This window comes from Fringilla coelebs (genome assembly GCF_963513975.1).
Source record: "Fringilla coelebs genome assembly, chromosome: Z".
Taxonomy (NCBI): Eukaryota; Metazoa; Chordata; class Aves; order Passeriformes; family Fringillidae; genus Fringilla; species Fringilla coelebs.
Genome location: NC_140031.1, coordinates 12,896,476 through 12,908,889, shown reverse-complemented (window position 1 = coordinate 12,908,889; position 12,414 = coordinate 12,896,476). Strand labels below are relative to the sequence as shown.

General features: G+C 39.9%; 1 protein-coding gene across 2 annotated transcripts in view; it reads left to right on the top strand.

The window, feature by feature from the left end:
- The window catches only part of LOC311165335 (leukemia inhibitory factor receptor-like), a 47,161-nt gene that overhangs the window by 17,220 nt on the left and 17,527 nt on the right, over positions 1–12,414 (top strand). For both annotated transcript variants that reach the window (XM_084225224.1, XM_084225225.1), the window contains exons 2-8: positions 2,605–2,759; positions 3,464–3,584; positions 5,884–6,026; positions 7,447–7,610; positions 8,405–8,579; positions 8,854–9,120; positions 11,236–11,365. In XM_084225224.1, coding sequence (XP_084081350.1) covers positions 2,678–2,759; positions 3,464–3,584; positions 5,884–6,026; positions 7,447–7,610; positions 8,405–8,579; positions 8,854–9,120; positions 11,236–11,365 — 1,082 coding nt within the window. In that variant the 5' untranslated portion in view covers positions 2,605–2,677. The remainder of the gene's footprint in view (positions 1–2,604; positions 2,760–3,463; positions 3,585–5,883; positions 6,027–7,446; positions 7,611–8,404; positions 8,580–8,853; positions 9,121–11,235; positions 11,366–12,414) is intronic.

Genomic DNA, 12,414 nt, shown 5'->3' with positions numbered 1-12,414 from the left:
TTATTTTGTAACTTTTTAATTAAAATAAGCCTATAAATGGGAATCTTTTCTCCTGACTAATGGCATTTAATTATGTGACCTGTGGCTTCTAATTGCCCAGTTTTCAGCAAGTTATAAAATGTGAATGAGAACATAAAAGCTAGGGCATTTATTTTTGTTACAAAAGATTGTGGTTTGCAAAACTTTCTTCATACCCTGCATGGGAACATAGGTTCACTTCTGTGCCTGACTCTGAAACTGAAATTAAAACTGTGCTTGAGTTAGGAGAACTTGGTATGACTCAGATTTCTTGTAATGCACTGCTATGATGTTACTCTTAAAACTTCTGCAGTAGGAAGACAACTCAGTGAGCTATGTGTTGAAAGAGGTGCAAAAAACCAGATTTTCCTAAAATATACACGCAAATGTAGTTGCTGAATCTACCTCATAAACCTGGCAAGACCAAGCAGGTTTTGCTTGTATCTACACAGGTTATGTGTTTAGAGACTTGGGATTAATATGAAAGTCTTGAGAAGTAATTAACATCGCAGCTCAGTTCTCTCTCCTTCAAGTGGCATCTGTGCCTTTTAATCTTTCCTTGACTTTGCCAGCTGATAGAGGACTATCAATTTATTGTGCTATAGAGCTTGAAATTTTGGGTTTGGACTTTTCTGCAAACCAGAAGTAACCTTTGAAGAAGTCCTCAGAAACAGATGAAATTTACATATACTTCATAGACGGAAATAGAAATCAGTCATTTTATTCATGTTACTCCCAGGCCTGTCTGAGTGGTCTTAACGCTTTTTACAAAATTAGAGGTTTATGAGTAATGTTTAAGCCTGGAGAGAACATTCCATATTTTCATTAATAACATGGAGAAATACAACATGAGTACCCTGAGATATACCAGAATGCAGAGGGGGAATTTGGCACAGAGATTAATATATTTTATGTGCTGGTTGGTTCTTGATCCATCTTTTCCTGGATTTGTCAACCTCTGCTCCTGATTTGGCTTTTGACAAGCTGCACAGCATGGATATTACAAATTAGAAATATATGAAAAATATTCTCTGGGGGCAGTGTATCTTAAATTATTATGTGTTTTTTGAGGTTTTCAAGAGATTTGAGAACATGCTGAAATTAAAATAATTACTAAGCTTTATGGGTGCCCCTCCATATGTAACAGTGGTCTTGACCATAGCATTTCTTTCATCTGTTGTGCTGCCTGGACCTTTCCTTCAACCTGGTTATTGCAGACTAAGAGAAAGAAATGGCCTCTTGTGAGCAGCTCTGGATTATTTGGCATAGTGCAGCTGTGTTTCTCCTCACGCTGTGGAGATTGGTAATGGACAGAAGAACATTTCACACATTTCCAGCTGTCCCCTAAGGGAAGATTCCTTAAAAAAACCGAATAAACAAAAAACCAAGCTCATAAAAATACAGGAGATGAGGGAGCACAGACCTGGTGGTGCAGGGAACTTCAGTGTAAAGGGGTTTGCTTTAAAATTACAGAGACTTCTAGACAAAGTTTGTTATTCTGATTATGTTCTTCTGGCTTTGGAAGATATTTCTGAGTCAAGGTCAGGAGCCTTTCAAAATAGGATTCTGGACAAAATGGGAATAAAGCTGCTGTATAGCACAGTAGGCTTGGTCATACTCTAACATGAACATGACCCAGCTCCTGCTGTTGGTTGCTGAGAGGACCTCTGGCTACATGGTCTCTGGAAGGGTGCTTACGTCTTCACAGATTTCAGGCAGCAGGGAAACCATGCACCAGGTATTGACTGAGCTTTTAGATGGGTTTTCCTGCAGTTTTTCCCTTTTGAGAGCAAAGTCTGGCAGTGGTTGATGTGTGGGTGGAACAGAGTTCACCAGGGTCCTGCTGAACATCTGACCTCCTCTTTTTGAAACAAGAAACTTGTTAAATCTTCAATGAACACACTAAACATAATATTCCAGATAAGTTTTTACTGTAAGGTCAGTAGTTACAGCAAGAAGTATTTTTTGATAAAGAAATGGCTCACTTTTCTCTCCATCATTTTTCCTCCAGGGGTTATTAGTTAACACTGGATTGAACCAGTGATCCTGGGTGATCTGGTTCTGCAATGTCTCGGGCATCCCATAGCTTTGAATCACAGCTTTTTGAAAATTGAGCAGAGGAGAGAAGAAAACAAAAAACTGAGCAGAGGAAGAAAGAAAGCTTCTTTCAAAAAGAAGCTTTTGAAAATTGAGCAGAGGAAGGAAGAAAACAGATGGTGTGTTTGGTCTTAAGTGCATAAATGAATGCACTTCCATTCATGGTATACAATATCCTTTGTAGATATGGCATTTCATCTAAGATGAAGAGGCTTATCCTAGGAGAATACTCTGCCATGTACCTAATAACTGCAGAGCTTTATATGTCTATGATTCTTAAGGAAATGTCTTACAGAAAATGCATGAATCAGGGAGTTGTTGTAACAGAAAAGAGGTTTGTTTGCCAGATGAAGGAAAAGGAATTGCTATGCCTGGGAACATTACTGAAGAAGAAAAGTATATGGAACAAAAAGTGGCATTTGTGGCATACCAGGTCCAGAATTTAAAACTTTGGTCTTTTTTTTGTTTTATTTCTGTGTTTAATTTTAGAACTGACCAGCTTGCTGGAAGATGACGTTTACTCCTGATTAAAGCTGCTATCCTTAAAACAAACAGTAGAAGAATGTGGAAGAACTCAAGCCTCCGCTGCCTTTTAGCACTAGCTATTTTATGCTTAAGAAGCTTAATGTATAGCCAAGAGATAGGTAAGTTTATTGCAATGTAATTCATGAACTCATTTTCCTCAGTAGCTTCTGTACCTTGTAATTGTATTGCTTTCTTACTATATGTATGTTCAAAAACTGTCACCTCTGTGGCCCCCCACCATCCCAGGGATGGAGGCAGTGCCAGGCCTGGTCTCTGCTTTCCACCAGCACCCAGCAGCCTCTTGGAAACCAGTGCAAAACGGGGTGTTAAATTCTCCATAGTACCACTGATAGTCTGCACGCGCATTGGTGTAAGCGTCTGCATTGAAACCTTTTTGCTGTATATGTTGACTCTCTTCAACCATTTCACACGTTATCATTAACTGTCCTTCTGTCATTAATTGCCCTCCATGTATGACATGGAGGAAAGCAAAAAACTCATTATGTTAAAATCAAAGCTTGTGGTTTTGCCATTGGCCCAAAGCCTGCTTATTAGGCTAGGCAAGGAATGGGTATTGTGGAAAGAGGCAGCTGCCTCTGTTTTACACATGAGTGTAAATCCAGATCTCAGGTGCATCTACAAGTCTCTGAGTCTGTGGCTGTCTAATCAGGCACGCAAATCATTCAACAGTTTTAAAATTCTGGCCAGACATGCAAGCAATAAAAATTTACGAAGAATGGCTACAGATGGAAAAATAGCAGTTGTTTTACAGTTGCTCATTTTTGACCTGCAGTTTTTTACTGTATTTTTTATATTATTTCAGGCTCTCCAGGGGACCCCCAGAATCTGAAATGCATAACGCACAATTTACATAAAATGGTCTGTACTTGGGATGTCTCTTCTAGAGGAAGACATGGACAAACTGACTTTTGCTACACTACCAAGTAAGTCCCTCCATATACCTGGGTAAAAAATACCAAATTGTGATGAAGGTACAGTTTTTCCTCAGTCACTGCCCATGGAAATTGTGATGCTGTTTTTTCCCAGCATCTCCCCACCAGTTTTCCTTGGGTGGTGCTTCCCCTAGGCCCTGTTAACTCAGGCGATGGCAGGGTTTCTGGCAAAGCTGTTCCATGCTAATAATTTGACTGCCAAAATCTGCTTGCTGTTTTCAAAGGACTGGAAGGTGCTCTTATTTACTCAGACTTCTCTGTGCATTTGCCTATTCCTTGCTCAGAGTTTTCATGAGGGATATCTTCAAAACAGGTTCAGTCCAAAAGGAAATGAGAGTTGGAAGCAGTGAATCCTGATGTTGTGAGCCAAAGCAGTAGAATATATGACAGAAGTGTTGAGATTCACGTGGATTTTTTGTGAAAAAACATGAACAATCTCTCAGTGACTGCCTTAGAACCTGTATAAATTTTAAGCTGTATTAGAAGAAACATAAAAATTATTTCACAAAATTGAAACAGCTTTTCTGAAGTGAATGCAAGTTGAGAATTTTGAGAAAAGTTTAAAAAAACTTAAATCTTCTGTGTGTTTTTTCACTAATGAGAACTACATGTTCAATTCCCCATGCTGTGGGTCTGCCAAATACTTATCATGTGCTAGAGATGAGTTCAAATCCATTCTGCATCTTGATCCTGCCCCCAGTCCAGATATTTGTACTGTCTTTTTTTTTTTTTTTCCTGTAAATTCTGCAGGCAGCCCAGACTTTTCCTTGGGGTCCCAGGGCTTGGCTGCACATAATCCACCTACATCCTTGATTTTCTGTGTCTCATTATTCCGGCTGCATTGCCAGCTATCATTTCTATTTAAAAAACACCATATATATGACTCTGTGGCCAGAGTTCAGAAGTGCAGAGTTCATGAGGTACTGCCCTCTGAACAGGAACAATCATGTAGTTGCTGCTGTTTCTCCTTAGCAAAGCAGGACATGCTGGGGTCCCTGAAGCAGAAAATCTGAGATGAGCTTGGTGCAGACATCCCTGAGGGAAAGAGATTTTGTTTTTCAGTTGCCCAAACATCTTTTAATAATATCTCAGTACCAAAGAGGAACAGCCTTTCTGAGCACTCAAGTCTCAGCTGGCCTTTGCTAGCCCAGAATCTTGTGTGAATCTTAAGAGTTCAACCCAAGCTCTTGACTCCAGCTGATGGGAGCTCCAGGGTCCTGTTCCAGTTCGTAAGTGAGTAACAGTCCCTCAGCAGGAAGTCTGGCATTGTTCTCTCTGCTTTCCTTCCTGCCGTCATTCCCCCAAGAGGAAGGTCTGGATTTTTCCAAACTTTCTGCCTTTTTGGTTGCATTTCAGTAATAATGAGCAAAGGGACTTGACCCATCCATTATTGTTTCCTGTATATATCTACATATTCAAGACAAAAGCCAGATCACATTGTGCTGAGGACTGCACAAACATTAAGCGCAGGCTACATTTTCACCTGGGATCTTAGGAATCCTCTGCCCTGCTCTCTGTTCTTTCCCTGTGAGCTGAGCGGCAGAAGGGAGCTGAAACATTTGTTCTAAGATGTTGACATGGGTGGTAATTCTTCTCTTTCAACCCATGTGAGGGCACATGGGTTGAAAAGAAATGGAGGGAGAGTGAGTCAGGGAACACAAAGGGAGGGGACGATGTTATTAGGTTTGGTTTGGGGTTTTTTGTTTTTCTTGTTTTGAAATGTTGATTCATGGTGACTAGGTTTCAGAAACATGTCTTTTGCTGGCCTCAAGTTTAATTAGATACTAAGAAAAATTTTTTCACAAAAAGGGTTGTAAAACATTGGAACAGAGTGCCCAAGGAATTGTTGGAGTTAGCATTCCTGCAAGTGTTAAAAGGCATGTGGATATGGTACTTAAGAAAATGTTTGAATGGTGAAGATGGTGCTTCTGCTAGGTTAACAGTTGCATTTGATGACCTTAAAGGTTTTTTGGAACCTTAGCGATTCTATGATTCTCTAATTTTGGTTAAAAAGAAAGGTCTTCACTTTGAAGTGTTCTCTTAAGAACTAGTTGGTTCCATTATGCAGCCACTGCACAACCTACCACTATGATGAAAGTGACTTGAAAGATGAGGGAATGCCATTAATCTGATATTAACCAAAGCCCAAGCAAGTCCTTCACAAACTCAATATGGAGTTTTCTGTTTATTAACAGAGAATTCGTGTTTTATTAGTTTGTAAGAATAGGACTTAACTTGCCTTAGCTTCCTATCAGCTGAAATAACTGCTTAATCCTGTCTGTCTTTTTAGTGACCTTACACCTCAAGTGTGTTTTAAAACTAAGGAGAGAAGGGTTGAGATTCCAATCCCAGAGAGCTCCATCACAGTGACAATCAAAAGCTCTGGAACTGCTTTTGCTACCAGAGAATTTGTAATTCACCAGAAAGACATCTGTAAGTATCAGATCATATGTGTGTACCTAAGACCTTTATACTACGTTTAACAACTTTTCAGATGTGTATGCCTGCAGGTTTCTTTTGCAGTGTTCCTGTTTGTAGAATGTCGGTATGCTGACTCCATGAAAAGCTTCCATACATTTTTATAGATTGTTTTCTCTAACTCTTCAAGAGGAAGAATACTCCTCTTACCTATAGTTCATGGCAGAAAAATCAAGGGCAGAATGTGAGGAGAAAAGCAAAATACAACAATGTTATATCCCTCACTCTTTTCCCTTTTTAGTCCTAGTTATAAATTAAGAAGCATTTGTAAACAAATTCCTAAACTACATACATAAGTGAATTAGACTTTTTCCTGCTTCCTTCCGGGCAAAGAAGGAATTTGTAAACAGAAGATGGCAGTGACGCAATCTGCTATGCTTGGTCTAGTTTTTTGCCTTTGGTTTGCCTCCTTACTTCTTCAGTGTAGTCAACTTCTAATGTCAGTAACACTTCTTATCCATGGTTCTGTTTCCAGTCAAAGCAGCTCAAGAACTTATACAAAATGCAATTCAAAAATATTTGGTCATCATGATAAGTCTCTCAGTTCATCACAGGTTATCATGGGCAGCGTATTGATTGTGCTGAACACTTTGCAGGTTCTCAGATCCTTGGTCAGGACTGAAGCTGGATGTATCACATGTATTTTTAAAATGTTTTGGCTTGCATCAGGCCCAAATGAACTGCTATAACCCTTGTGTTACCAAGGTTCTTCCCTGTTTCTCAACCTCTTGCTTCATCACAACACATTTTTAGAAGAAATGCTTCTGTTTAATTTCCCTGTCCTGTCCCCATCAGGATCTCGTGCCCTTAATACTTCTTGTAGTTTAAAATCACTTTCCCTGTGATCTTTGGAACTTCATGTGACCTTCCTCTGTCCTGTGCTTCTGGTCTCCTTCCTTGCCACTCTCCCTTTTGTTGCAAGTCCCCACTTCCTTGCTGGTCTCCAAAATATACTTCTTCCTCTTCTGGAGATTTTTTTTTCCGCCATTCTCCCTAGAAGTGTTCTCATGCACACTTCAAACACTGCCACCATATTTCCTTTATCGCTGTGGTATTGAAAGAAGATTGGGAAAGATGGGATATCTTCCCTACTATGTATTGTGAAGAGTCATATTCACAATCAGTTACTTGCCCATCTACGTGCTGAGGTAAAGAAAATGCTACCTGATGATTCATCAGCACCTGTGCTTTCCTGAGAACTCTCATGCTCAAGTAGCCACAGAGCCTTGTTGTAATTTCAGAGGTTGAGTTACATGTTTGTATGGCTACTAGCCAGTTCAGAGCACAGGGATGTGGCTGTAGACCTGTAGGGCTGGTGCTGTTGGCTAATGACCTGAATATGGCTTTTTTTTTCTCCCCCTGCCTCTTTTTCAAGCCTTTGTTCCTGTCACTCCACACATTCTTAGTTTAATGCCTGACTTTCCAACTTCCACATTAAATCTGAAGTGGAGTGATAATGGATCAGTCTTTCCATATGGACTGGATGCCCTTTGGCAGATTCAGATACTCCGCAAAGAAGCTATGGAAGTAGTCGCACAAGTAAGTCCCTTTCTTCTTTTATGAAAAATATATGTACAGGTTTTGCCTTTTGTAATGTTCTGAGAGGTCACTTGAACAAAACTGGGAATGATGAAGATAGTAGAGTTTTGCAGGACCTGAATGTAATTATGCTTCTGGCAGTTAACTTCTTGTTAAATTTGACAGTTATGGGAACACTGGCTACTGTACTGTTGGTACTTAATCGCAGCAATTTTTTTTTTTTTCTAGTACAGGGACTTTGGAATTAGAACTTACTTATGAATTTGACAGATACCTTACACCATTGTCTCTATATCTCCAACAGTGTCTCCAGTCTTGGTTGTCTCTGAATGCTCAGCTTGCTTTTTTCTTTTTTTGTAACCTGAGTTCTTCCAGGCCAGTTTGTAGCTCTGTGCTATAAATTTTAATAATGGACAAAAGATGAAATGTGCAGCCTGTGACTAATATTAGAAGAGTTTTATTTTAGAGAAGTTGGAACATTTCACTGCCTATGAAATTCCCAGAGTGCAGTTTACCTCTTTAAATGCTTGGGAATCCTCCTGCTCTCCCTCAAATGTTTGCCCTCTGGTATTTCTGGCTGACAGTCTACCTAGCTGTTGGGCTGTTTAGCAAGTTAGACTTTTGTCCAGGTAAATTCGTGAAAGTTAGGTAGAACACTCCAATAATCAAAGAGGATTTTATGATTTACCTCTCCTAATTTGCCATTCTTTTCACACTTTGGAGATTATATGTCATTATTAACAGGTGTTCATAAGCTCTGTCTTGGTTGATTTCTTGGTGCAAAACCTTTGCAGGTTACTTACTACTCAAAACTGACTCATGAAGATGTCATTCTTTCTTGGAACTGGACATCAGATATGCCTTTGGAGTGCACATCACACTATGTGAAGATTCGCTGTTACATTAATGCAACACAGTTCGTTGGCCCCAAGGATTGGAGTGACTGGAGCCCAGCAGAAGTGATCCCTGGTATGTTCATTCCCTTGCAACCACGTGGACTTTATTTCTTTATAAGAATTAAGCCAAGGTCAGAGGAGGAGCATTAGGTGGTGATGGGCTGCTGCCTTTGAGACTGTTTTGATTAGAGAAATAACGCAATCACTAGTTAATGATACCTAACAAATATTTATTTCTATGCATTGGAGTGCTCCTCAGTCACATTTTAGCTGATTATCACTGTATAGCAAATTGTTCATGTGAGGCTTCTTGTTTATTTTTTATGTTTTTCTTCCATCTCTGCTAGGAAAAGATACCGAGCCTGGTGGAAGTGGAGTGTTTCCTCTGGACCCTGTGGTGGCAGTAGGTTCAGATTTGATGTTTTGTTGTGTCCATGAAGAAGATCAACACATAACAAATATGACTTATGGATCAAAATCCTATACAATGATGCAACTGAGCCGTCGAAGCCATGCCATCAAAGTGCTAAATGCCAGTGTTTCAAATACCAGCGGAACAAATGTAGTGTGCAGACTCGAAAATGGGTTGGAAGGAAGTGTCGTGTTTGTAGGATGTATGTATCATGATTACTTACCTTAGGAAAATCAAAATAACTTTGAGACTCTTACGGTTCTGCTAGGGAAAAAATACTTTTGTGGTTTTTTTCCCTCCTGGGGAGAAAAGTTTTGAAGTTTGGTTTTGAAATTGAACTGGGGATTGTACTTGTTTGATTTCACTGTGGAAAGGCTGGCTTATGGAGGAGACACCAAGTATGAAAGGATGAGAAGGTACCCATGTAAGCCCTCTTTAGAACCTGCCCTAGCGCTTCTCTCATTGGTCTGTTGTTCTAAGGTACTTTTTCATGATCTGGAAGGCCAAGTATTTTATTGCCATATGAATATTCGACCCCTGTCTCTACCAGTCCCTATCAGTTTAGGTTTACATCTGTTCTAGTATAGTCCTTGACTAGGTGAGAGTAAGAACAAACTGTAAGTGCAAACATTCATTTACCAATCAGTCAAGTGAAGACGACAGTTAAACTTGCAGCAACAACAGATGCTCATCCAGGGCAGAAGCTCCTTGGGAGCTAATTACAGCAAAGCAAACTAAGCAGTATTTCCTGGGTATTTTTCTAAAACATCCTTTTAGTGTTTTCTTTAAAGATACTGACTCACTGTGTGTCTTTTCTGTGTAGCCATGCAAGGCTCAGACATATGTACAGAAACAGACACCTATTAAAACAAATGACTTAATGTACCTCATTCTCCTTCCCCATAATTGGTCACTTTAAAGCTTTTTATGTTTTTTCCTCACAGAGTTATCATCTTCCAATAGCTGCTAATTAGAATCCCATTCCCTATTGTTGTATACAAATGCCTGCCTTTGAACTTAAGGTCCTTGGGTTGAGGAAAAAGACAGGAGAAAATGGAGTAATTTTGAAAATGTGTTCCAATCTCCAGCCTGTGCATCCTGTCATTGACTTGGTCTCTTAAGGGTTCACTAGGAAATGCAAAACAGAATTCAGCCTTTTATTACTTCTCAGGGATATACCATTTTTACGTTATTTGTGTGAATTTGCTTTTGTGGGAAAATCTTCCAGGTAAATAGATTGAAAATGAAAGCTGTGACAATTCCATAGGATTTTCCTTCACTTTTTTCTTTGTTTTTTTTTTTTTAGTTGGGATGCCTAGTCTGTTTCTTATCAGTGTTTCGTTTTGTAGTACCTGCTTAGTGGGGAGAGGTCTTGTTATGGTCCTCTTGCTGGTGAGGGGAAGAAAAGGTGAAGGAAGTAAATATGTACACACAACATTTTGGTTAAGCCTAGGTCTAGCAAAACAAGTGTTCTTTTCTGGCTCACTGCTCATAATCTGAGCTAAGTCTGCCGTTGTTGCCTTGTGTGTTAACTCCCCTTCTCTAGGGCAGAGAGAAGGGGATATATCTCTATGTGGATATAGTTGCTCTACCTTTGGCATACACTTTTCCAGTTTCATACATCTCAAGTGTACAAGACCTGAAATAAGTGCTCTGCCTAGTCTCACATTTGCATGGTTACCCTCTCTGTTGGGAGCACTGCCCATCTTTTCCAGCAAGGCACTCAATGCTGCTCTAGTATGGACACAAAGAACAAGACTTGAAAGGAAACAATGGACGCTTCCAAAGCCATGGTGAAGAGGATGAGCCATTCAGAGCTTGCTTTAATTTTCAGATTCAGTTTGGAATTCATGCTAAAGGGACTTATTTTCTTGACACGACTTGTTTGGAGAATTCAAAGCAGTGGTGGGGCTGGCATGTTAGAAAATGTGACGCACAGCCAACAGCATTCCTGCATTGCTCAGCAGCTGAACTGATGCTCAGAATTTCAGAAAACTCCTGGCAGAGTTTCAGTGAAACACTTCCAGGTCAGAGCCTGGAGCTTGTGAACATGTTTGTATGAGATTTGCCAGATTACCCACCCACTTAGAATTCTAGAGTCAAGTGTTAGTCAGACGGGGCTGATAATTTTCCATCTATTTTATTGTCATTTTTTAAAAGCATATAACTTCTGTGGTTGCCATGTCTTTTTGAAGCATGCAATCTAGACCCAGCAAAAAAAAAAAAAGAGCAATGCTTTCAGAAAGCCAGTTACCCAAATGTCACACTAGTATGGCAAAACGTCAGCTAACTGTTTTGGTTTCCTTTCATGCTACAGATGCTCCTGATATTCCCCAAGACCTCAGCTGTGAAACACCCAACTTTTTGATAATAAAATGCACCTGGAAACCAGGCAGGCCCAGTGGACTCTATGGAGAACGAAGAACAAAGTACAGTTTATTTGAAAGGTAAAATTAATCAGCACTACAAGGAGTAAAAGGATACATCTGGAATACCTCCATTGCTGCCTGGGACTTACTGCACCATACTTATTTAAATGTGATTGCTTAGAGCCTAAAATACTTTCCAAGAGTTCCAGCAAGCTGTACCTAAGCTAAATTTGGAAAACCCGGGTCTAGCCCTGCAAAATTCCAGTGGGAATTAAGGATAACTTTCCCTAAGGTTTATACCATTATGAACCCACAATCAGATAAAGGGCTTAGTGTATCAGGTTGCTGCCAACATGTAGAACAAGACCAGTATGAAAATACAGGGAGATAGTAGGAGGCAATCACTAATTTTTAATTTTTTTAATGAAACCTACTTCAGATAATTTCAGACATTTACTGAGCTTCTGCTAAGCAGGAAGACAGAAGCTCACTGAGAAATAATTGCAATACAGGTCATGGGGCATTTCCCTAAATGCCACTAGGGAAAACAGCAGTTAGCCTCCATCTGTTCTCCTGCCGTTAAGAATTAGACCAAGCAGAGTAAGTGTTAAAACATTGAAAAGGACAAACTGGTTGTTTTGAAACCATAACAGTGGTTTCACCCACAGGAAGCAGTCAGCTAGTGTACTACGTAGTCTTTAAGGCCAAGCCATGCAAAGGCTTAAAAAAGAAGAAATATTGGAATAGTACTTGCAAAGTGCAACCACTTCCTTGGTGGTTGTGATTAGAAGTTAGTGAGGAGTTAGCAAAATTGCCATGGTGAGAGGAGGCTCTCGTGTCATTCCAAAGGAGTAGTCAGGGAAAGAAGCCAGGACAGCCCTGAGTCACATAAAATGATGAGAAATGGAGTCTCATGGTGGCTTAGAAGTACCCTGGAGGCAATGAGGTTTGAGTTACAGTCACAGATGTCATCTAGAGTGCCAGTGCTAAAAAAATCCACTGGGCAGGGTGCAAAAAAGTGGACAAAATAGGGCAGGTATTCACAGGAAAGGGCTGCAGTCACTGATTGCCCATATTCATCTTATAAGTAATAAAGTTGTCCAGTCTTGTTTTGCTCAGCCCAAATT